Source organism: Cyanistes caeruleus, chromosome 1, assembly GCF_971803275.1.
Source record: "Cyanistes caeruleus chromosome 1, bCyaCae1.hap1.1, whole genome shotgun sequence".
Classification (NCBI taxonomy): Eukaryota; Metazoa; Chordata; class Aves; order Passeriformes; family Paridae; genus Cyanistes; species Cyanistes caeruleus.
In genome coordinates, this window is record NC_141701.1 from 36951563 (window position 1) to 36961066 (window position 9504).

General features: G+C 38.1%; 1 protein-coding gene across 1 annotated transcript in view; it reads right to left on the minus strand.

The window, feature by feature from the left end:
- Positions 1-8734, minus strand: part of CLVS1 (clavesin 1) — an 89168-nt gene extending 80434 nt beyond the window's left edge. Inside the window, exon 1 of the mRNA XM_023920999.2 lies at positions 8260-8734. Coding sequence (XP_023776767.1) covers positions 8260-8648 — 389 coding nt within the window. The 5' untranslated portion in view covers positions 8649-8734. The remainder of the gene's footprint in view (positions 1-8259) is intronic.
- Between the last annotated feature and the right edge of the window lie 770 nt (positions 8735-9504).

The following is a 9504-nucleotide window of genomic DNA, read 5'->3' on the forward strand; positions in this document are numbered from 1 at the left end:
AATTTGTGGAATTCAGTTCCTCTACTGATATACTATAAAACCAGAGGAGATGAGATTGCAACTTTGTGGAAAGGAACACAGTACTATCTGTAGGACAGAATGAGGAAGGTGTGGGGATAGCTTGACACAATGAAGAAAAGCATATTTGTTAAAAAAAGTCTTCCTGCTTTATTAATTCAGACCATTTGGTCTTGGTGCATTATGTGAGAATATGTGTGTTTTAAAGTACACTTGAGAGTGCTTCTATGGGACCAGATCAAAAGTTCTCCTTCCAGGAACAGGCCTCTAATAAGAGGTTTGATACACAGCAGGTTGGCAAAGTTAAAATAGAGACCATACTAATTTGACACTGAAAATCAAGTATTTTTTCCTGTGTACGTTGATACAGCAATCACTAGCATACACTTTCAATCAAATCTTCAATTTTGGTCCCTAAAGATGTATTATGTATTATTTATACAAATACTCCATATACCCTTTTCAAATATGTTGTGATTGAACCTCTAGCATCATAACTTTACATGGTGCTGTGATTTACATTGCACATGTGAAAGAAAGAAGCACCATGTGTTAATGCATGCAGACATGTGCCATCCACTGCTCCTCTGCAATGGGAAAATGGAAAAGAGATACCATCTCTCTATAAAGAAAAACATATTTCAATATTACCTTTCTCCTTAAAATTAATCTTTACTAGCTTGAGTTTCCTCAGCATGGACAGTTTTCATAAACAGTTACATAGGAAATAGTGTCAGCAGGAGGCTAACTGGCTTGCTTTGCCCTCTGTCCCTGCAACAAATGGACCCTCCAGGAAGTTCCCAGAGCTGGGATTATCATGGTTTGTGAACAAGGGGTAGTTGCGTTTTGCTGCCTCTGTGGTTGCTGCAATTATTAAAAACAAAAACTGTGGGAGTGCAATCAGAATTTAAGTAAAATTTCCTCTTTCTTAAGAAATTATTCCATTTTCCCATTTTTAAGAATCAAATCTCCAGTCATGTTATATTAATTATGATGCACTAACTCTTTTATCATTTTAACCATGACAAAGGAGGCAAAATACAGAAGATCATTAACAATTCAATTTTTTATCTGATTTATTGGAATGACTTTACTCCTCCATCCTTTCCCCTGTCCTCCTATTCTATCTTCTTGGTTAAATGTTTAGGTGTACGTGGCAGCTGGGTGCTTGTACCGCTGAATTTCCCACATCACTGAGAGCTTCTCATGGTCATGGCACTCTCACCAGTGCAACCACAGGACCAACCTTGTCTCCCTCATCCTCCACCCTCACCATGGCAAAGACATACCCCAAAGCAGGGTGACTGTGGTGGCAGGGTAGAATTCACCCCAGTGTGCTGTTCAGTTATTATTGCATGGAATTGAGCAGCCACCCACAGCATCCACATCCTTACCAAACCCAGGCTGTCTGCTGTAAGTCTTGTGGGATCACCTGGTCTGCTAACAGCACCAGCTCCTGAGCATCCCTTCTGCTGTTCTGAAGGGGCTGGAATTGGAGTATGCTCAGCACTTGCATGAGTGAAAAAAAGCAGATATTCCAATGTAAAATGCAATTGATACAGGGCTCAGAGTCAGAGGAAAGAGTCTAAAATAAATCATGGCCTGAAGAAATAATATATCAAGATAGTATTAAAATTTTAAATTTTCATATACATTTAAGGATTCCAGCTCAGTATTTCCATTCTTTTTTGATGCTTCTACTGCATGTAGCTTACTAAATAGCTGGCCAGAGAATTTTTTTTTTTTTTCCTTCCCTGACGCTTTTCAGTCTGTTCCTGCTGAAATGACTGAATTTGCCTTAGCTGCTTTTATTTAGGTTGGCAAGTTAGAAACAGATCAGAATATTAGATATTTAGAAAAGTTGATTTGAGGAATTCTGTGACAAAAAAAGTGTTCTGGTCTCTTCCTACAAAGCCTCACCTCAAAAAGCTGTTGTTTATACCAGCATTCATTTATGGTTTCCAGCAGTTTCCAAAGTTCAAAAGGGCAAAGAACCATGTGGGATGTCACATTGCTTGGCTTCTACTACTCTGTGGATGTAGCTCTGTTACAGTGCTCTCTTGCAGATCCCATCTGTGAGGATGACATATGCAGCCCATGTAGGACTATGGGCCACAAGCGCTATCCCAACTGTATGCAGTTTCTCTTTTCTGACACCCAGACAATCCCTCATGCAAAAATTGAGTCTCTTGAGGGTCTGGGAAGAAAAGCAGGGGATGTGTATTTGTTCCTATGTGCTTGCTGTGTAGATGCGTTTGTACATTTGTCTTTACCCACTGACCTTCTTTCCACTTTATAAAGTATGGGAATAGGATTTGGTTTCTTTTCACCACAGGAAGAAGGTGGCCCAGAGCCACTTTCCAGTCTGCCCTACATTCTCCTGTGTTATCCCGTGGGTGAGCTCCTAAACCATGTTCCTCACCCCCAGGCACTGTCCTTCACAGCTCTTCAGTTGGTCCTCAGCCCGACACCATCCAGTCACCTCTTCCCTCACAAAATGTGTCTGATTGCCAACCCCTGTACATAAATTGGTTTGTTTTCTTTCTTTTCAGTCAAGCTTCCCTCATTCTTCAACATATGCTTCGTAACTTTCCCAGCTGTTGTTTTTCTTTCTCTTTTTCAGACATTTTCTCTGTCTTGGATTTCCTACGCAGCCCAACACAGGATTCTCATTTGTGTATGTCATCCTGCCATCATTCATATGGGCTACAATTGCCTTCCCAAATATGGCTTAGGTAATAAATGAAACTAACTGAATTAAGTTGCTGCCTACAAGCAAATTAAAATGTTTCAAGACAGAACTTCTTTTTGTCTTCTTTGTCCAACATTTAATTTGCACATCTGTTACTCTTCGAAATGAGTATTCTGCTTATGCTATGCTGCCTTCCCCTACTATCCTGAATTCTGTTACCATTTCAGACCAGCTCAGTAATGTAATATTAATTATTTTTTTGTGCAGAGTGCTTATAAGCTATTTATTGGTCAATGCAACACTTGAACAGCTATGTCAATCTACATTACTGTAAGCATCTCCCAACACACTATCACTAGCTCCTAACCAAATCCAAAGACTTGATGTGTAAAAATTATTATGGTGTTAGGGCTGACTGCACTTCAACTGTAATCTCTCATGATAAACAGACATGAGGCTGAGTTATTGCCACAGTTTGCTGTGACTATAAGTCAGTCTCAACAGATGTTTATTCCTTCATATTCTATTAAGCACCTGAGACTATGCTTGAAATACATTAGAAAAATCAGCACTTGAGATGTATTCTTTTATACCAATAGTATCTGATGATGACAATATCCATGTAATTACACCACTTTGAGCTTCTCTGGAAGGTCATACTTGGGTTTTACCACAATCCTTCAAAATATTTGTAGCTGTTGCTTTACCTCTATGCCAGAATATTTCCTTTCCCTCTAGCCTCAGTACACTGTCCTACAGAACAGTAAGTATTTGAGATTCCTTGGGTAATATAAGATGGTTTATGGCTAGCAGTTGAGTTGGGATTGTATGCTGTAAACAAACCAGCAGGTTTTCTCTGACTCATAGAATTTTTGGAGCTATGTGACAGCTTCTAAGGCACAGACATGAAGACAGAAATTAATTACCATCTTACTGAAAAAAATGATGAGAAACATTCTGCCCCCTACCCCACGCCCTATTTGCAGAGGATTGTGATTGGAGTCCTTTTCCTTTCTCTCCACACAAAAATAAATTTTACTCTGGCTAAACAACCTTAAAAGAAACATTTGCGTGGAAGATTAATGAACACCTTCTGCTGAATTACTTGTTCTCCATCTCCTTGGTGTATAAGCAGCATGTATTTGAAGACAGCAGCAGACACAGGAACAGCTGTGGTAGTTACTGAAGGCTTTCCTCAACCCAACAGCTGAGAAGACCCTCTTACCTAGCTTCTTTAAAAGCTTCAGTTTCACTACAGGTGGATCAGAGGAGTGAAGGCTTAGATTTGGTGAGAGTGATGAACTGAAAAAATGTGCAAAAGAGTATTTGTATTTCAGCACATGGAACATGGTTTTTCACATTAAATCCTTTAAAACCATTTAAATCCATTAAATTCAGGTCTCATCAAAACTGTGTGTATGCATTTGTTTGTTTTACAAACTGGAATTTTTTATCATGCAAATTATTTAATAAAAAAAATTCATTACACAATCAGTTTGACATCCTTATCTGTCTTTATTGCTGCACAAATTTGCATTCAAACTAAGATGCTCTGTAAGCACTGGTGTAAGTAAAATCTTTGTGGCTTTCAGGTGGGTTCACACCTTGAGTTCTGATCAAAGTGAAAAATGTCCCTCCCCTGTACTTGTGTACAATAATATAGCTCAACAGTTCTTTTTTCTCCTTCTCTAAGGAACTTATCTGATCTCTCTCTTATCTATTCATCTGCTCATTTTCATTCATTCAATACTGAACAAGTGAAAATGAAAGTATTGAATTAACTTTAACAAACAATTCCAAAATATACTATGCAAGACCTAGAGAGAAAGTGATGACATCATCTCTAAGAAATCTGCCTGAACAATGGAGAGAAATCGAACCTATGCAGAACATGCTAAATTAGTGTAACTCTGGAACATGATAGATCTCAGCTTGTGATTTGGCAATAAGAATTATCATCCCCGGTGGGTTTTTTCCCTGTAATCAAAGAGGTTTTGTTCAAAACAATCATTATATTTTTTACCTGTGTGGAAACAAAAACAAAATTCTTGTCAGTGTGCTCTGCAGATGTCACAAACCCCTTGAAATGATAACTGGGGAGCAGGACAGTTTTAGCTCTGCACAAGAGTGTGAATCACATGCTAGACTGTGCCCACATTATGGATGAGAATCTATGACACATTTACCAGTGGCATTTGTATTTTAGGAAACTGACTTGAAAGCAAATTTGAGCTGAACATGAGCTCAAAATGGGATAGAATAGTTAAGAACAGAGTGACAATCTTGTATCTAAAAGGAGGAAACTACTAAACAGATGAGATAGGGTTATCACTTGAAGACTTATTAGTGAAAATTTTTATTCAGTTCATCCACCTGCACCTTAGCAACAATACTAAAATGATAGGAACAGTCCAGAAAAGATTGATGGAGAGTATTTTAGACTTGGGAAATCTTCCCAATTCTGGGAGTAAAGAAGTTAAAACTGTAAGCTTTGGCACCTCAAATGTATTGCAATGCATTAAGCGGGTGGACCACTTTGCAAAACAATACCTTTGATGTGCTGGCTGCTCAGAGGTGTGTTCTTTACCTTGTGGACAACACAAAGCTGTTTTCACTTGAGGAAAAGGGTGTTAGCTGTTTTACTTTCCCCATGGTTAAAAGTGAACACAAGAACCTCTGCTGCAGAGTCACTAATGCACTATCTTTTTGTTGCCTGACAGTGACCTACCCTACAGTGCTGCCTCCCAAATGAACTCAAAAATAGGTTAAATGTGACATGGTCAGGACACAAAAGTACAAACATGGGAAGCTGTCATATTTTTGTGGTGTATTTAAACTAACACGATTTAGCAGCTGGAAGTTGAAGCTGAAAACATTGAGACTGGAAATTAAAATCTAGTTTGTTAGAGATGTCAGGTCTATCTATTGCATTCTGGTGGCTGAAATTGCAAATGTTTCTAGAAGCTTGCATGGAAATTCTGTCTTTGATACAGAGAATATCTTAGAAACATCTTGGATCTGATTTGTCCAAGCAGTCATATTACACAAATAATGACATTTCCTGTAAAAATTAATATATTTACAAGCACAGAAAGTTTCAAGGTTTCTTCTGCCTCCTTGATATGTGACACCAACTGTAACCATACTCCCAGGTGCATAAAAGGTAAAGATGTCTGGATTGAAAATCAATTTATGGGCTATAGCTATTCTGATTTTAACAGACCCTTTAAAATCTATTATTTCTTTATAAACAACCCCTCATAAATTAGAATTTGATAATAAAGAAAGAGAAAGCACAGCCAGTGGCAAATGAGATTAAAGTTAGGAAGGTCAGGCTGGAGGCTGAGCTCTTACTCTTGCATGTCAACATCATGACCAATTCCATTAGCATTCAACTGAAATGTGAGCTTGTGAACATCTTGCCATCACTCAAGACATGTCTGCAGAAAGGTTGCCCAAGATACATTTATGTAAGATGGGCACAATGCCTGTTTCAACTTTTTTGTAATATTTGTGTTTCTTCTGGTCAATAACCTGCTCCCATGCTGCTTAATAGAACATTGCACTCACCATTTCCTTCTCCTTAAGAGCTTTTCCACTTGTTGATGCCTTTAGACAGCAAATAAGGAGGAGGACAACCATTTACTTAAAGTCCCAAATCCCTGTTGCACCTGGAGTGCCACAAAAACCCACAGAAAAAAAACACTTTTGTCATCTGAATCCACAGAAGAGATGAGGTTAAGTGGCTGAACTGAGGTCAAATTTGCACATGATTTTTAATGCCACTGAGGAGTCTCAGGAAAGTTCATCCTATGCTATTTGCCTCAGCTTTTCTTCTTTGAAGGTTAAAATTGTAGTTTCAAAAATATGCAGGTTTGCTTTGGTTTTTGCACATGCACATGCACATACACACGCAGGGATGCATACTAAAGGTCTTGCAGAAAATATGAGCCAAAATCTGACAGCAACCATTATTCTGTCAAAATTTCATTTCAGGAGCCTTAGACACCAGCTCTCTCAGCTTTCCAAGAGCAGGGCCTGACGTACAAGGTTAATCACAAAGATTCATTTTGTTGAGGGATCAGAAACCCAAAGCTGGCTCTATGTAATACCTAAATCCCTTAATGCAACCAGCAGAGCCACAGTGCTGTCCTCTAAAGCTGATGCTTTCTATTAATTCCAGATACCTGTGCATTCATCTTTCTTTTCAGGCCAATTGCTAACAGAATTTAATAGTTTTGTGGTTGAAAGAAAGGCAAACTTGCAGTTCAGAAGGACAGGAGATATACTGCTGGCCTCTTTGTAGTTAATAGGACTTTTATTACTGCCCTCAGTTCACGATTTCACCAAATGTATTTGATTATGCAAAGTTACACTTCTGTATCATTTTCTGTACATTTATTCACATGCAAATGAAAATCAGAAACACTTCTGAACTCTGCTTTTCACATGGCAATGAAAGGATTCCCCAGAAAACAAATAACAAGAAAAATTGCAGGCATATGTGTATTGTTCTTTAATAATTTCCCTGGTTTAAATTCAAAGCTCCAATCTACTGACTCCTAAGAATAAGACCTTTTTTATCAAAACCTTAAGACCATGGCAAGACAAAATCCTACCTGTAAATCATCAGAACTGATGGTATTTAAAACCTGAATCTGAATTTTTTTCTTTCATATGATTTTTATAAAGATTCAACAGAACACACAGTAACCCTACCACTGATGACACTTCTCCGTCTCACCATGAAGGCAGGGAAAATGGAATGGAATAACTTACAAAGACGAGGACAATGTGAAATGATATTCCTGGAATAGCCCCCTTTCTCTGTACCACTTCAAATAGGTAGTGAAAGCTGACTAATCACATTAACATTTAAGGACATTATTTTATAATAATGGCTGCAAGACATCTTTGTTCATACCACTCTGTAAAGAAATGGCCTGAGCAAAAAATATGTTTTGTGTGAATCTCCCATTTATGGGACTAAAAACACAGAGCAGCCACAGTGTGTAAAAATCACAATACAGTTTGTAGAAATAAAGCAGAGGCTGCAATTCCTAAAATGGTTCAAACAAATAATCAAACAAACAAACAAGCAAGCAATCTGTTAGAAAGTCTGAAGATAGAATAAATACTGTCAGTTTTTTTCTGCACCAGGAGAGCTACAGGAATGTCCTTACATTTTGAGGTGCTTTCTGTCAACCTGTTTGGCTGGTCCATGATACAGCTGAAGTAATTGTATGATAGACATTAATGTATGCATTGCAAAAATACATTATCTGGCTAAAATTTGGAAATATTTCTTTAAAAAATCCCAGATATGAACTGCTTATATGACACACTGATATAGCCTTATCTCTCAATGGTCCTATATCCTAAGAATGAGGACTGACAGGTGATCAGGTGAGATGGTAGTTATAGTGTAATGGAGGTATGGTTACAAAATCTTTTGCTGAAAATGGCCTTGCTGCTTCAAGGACGGCCACAAATATTCCATTACGAGTTGAGTGAGTGTGTAAAAAGATAAGGACACTATCTACATTTACCTACTCTGATCCCAGTTGGCTGCAAAAAGCAGAAGAATCTTCCTGCCACAGTGGTCGCGATTTTCCAGTACTCCCGGGAACCCATCTGTCAGAGCCCGTTTGATTCCTGGATCATCAGCCTTGAAGTTTTTGAACATATCCAGATTTAATTGGCGGTATTGGAAGTACTGAGCCAGCAGTCTGAAGGCCTCAGTTTGGTGAAACTTTCTGGCTCGGAGAAATCTCAAGATGAAGGCATCATCTGTACGTAAAAACCCAATGTCAGGCCTCGTGATGATCATGTCCCTGACTTGCTGGATATCCTGGTGCAAAATGTCTGGGTTTTCATTCAGTTCCAGGCGGGCTTTCTCTATAGTCTCTGGACTAAGTCCAGCTTGTAAATGGGTCATCTCTGCAAAAACCTCTTTTCCAAATCCTTAACTTCGGATGTTTTAGTAGAAGTGCTGATCCCATTCAACTGATGGTCTGCTGTGAGCGTGAGCCATTCAGATGCTTTTTGCTATCCAGCTGATATTTAACAAGTGAAAGCAAAAGGCTTTTCTTATTCTTGAAGAGTAACTGGCAGTTCACATGTACTATAATCCATCCAAAGGAAAGTGTTGTTTATTCCTCCACTTACTAAAAGAAAAAGAAAATATATAAAAGAAAGATTAAATGTGTATATAAAGCTTGTAGGAATGCATTTCTGAATTTATTTAGCCTTAAAATTTCTTTGTGTAGGAGGATACCAGTCACATAATTTCAGAATGAGTGCATTAAAGATAAGGCAGTAATACAAGTAAGATAAGTACATCTTGAATGCATGTTTTCAGGCTTTCAGAAAAGCAATCAAATTTATTGACAATTAATACTAAGCTGTATCAGCTTGCTATTAGAATACACTTCTCAAAGTTGTCTTACAGAAGGGTGGGAGTTGCAGCATCCTAATTTCAAGCCAAGAATGATAACTGCAAAAATAATAGCATTTTCTTCCTACCATTAACGTGAGCAACATTTCAGCTTCAAAAGTAGACAGATTTATCCCCATCATACTAAGCAAAACAACTGTTTGATTTAGTTTTATCACCTGTACTATCAGCTTGTAGCTCTTCTTGAATAAGACCCTGAGCTGACTGTAAAACTTATTTTTAAAAAACCCAGAACTCCACCAATACCAGGGATAATTTCTACTTTTTAGAAACTCACTGGAAATAGTTCCCATTAAGATTCAATATGTCTTCATGGGAAACTTTGCACAAATAAGGT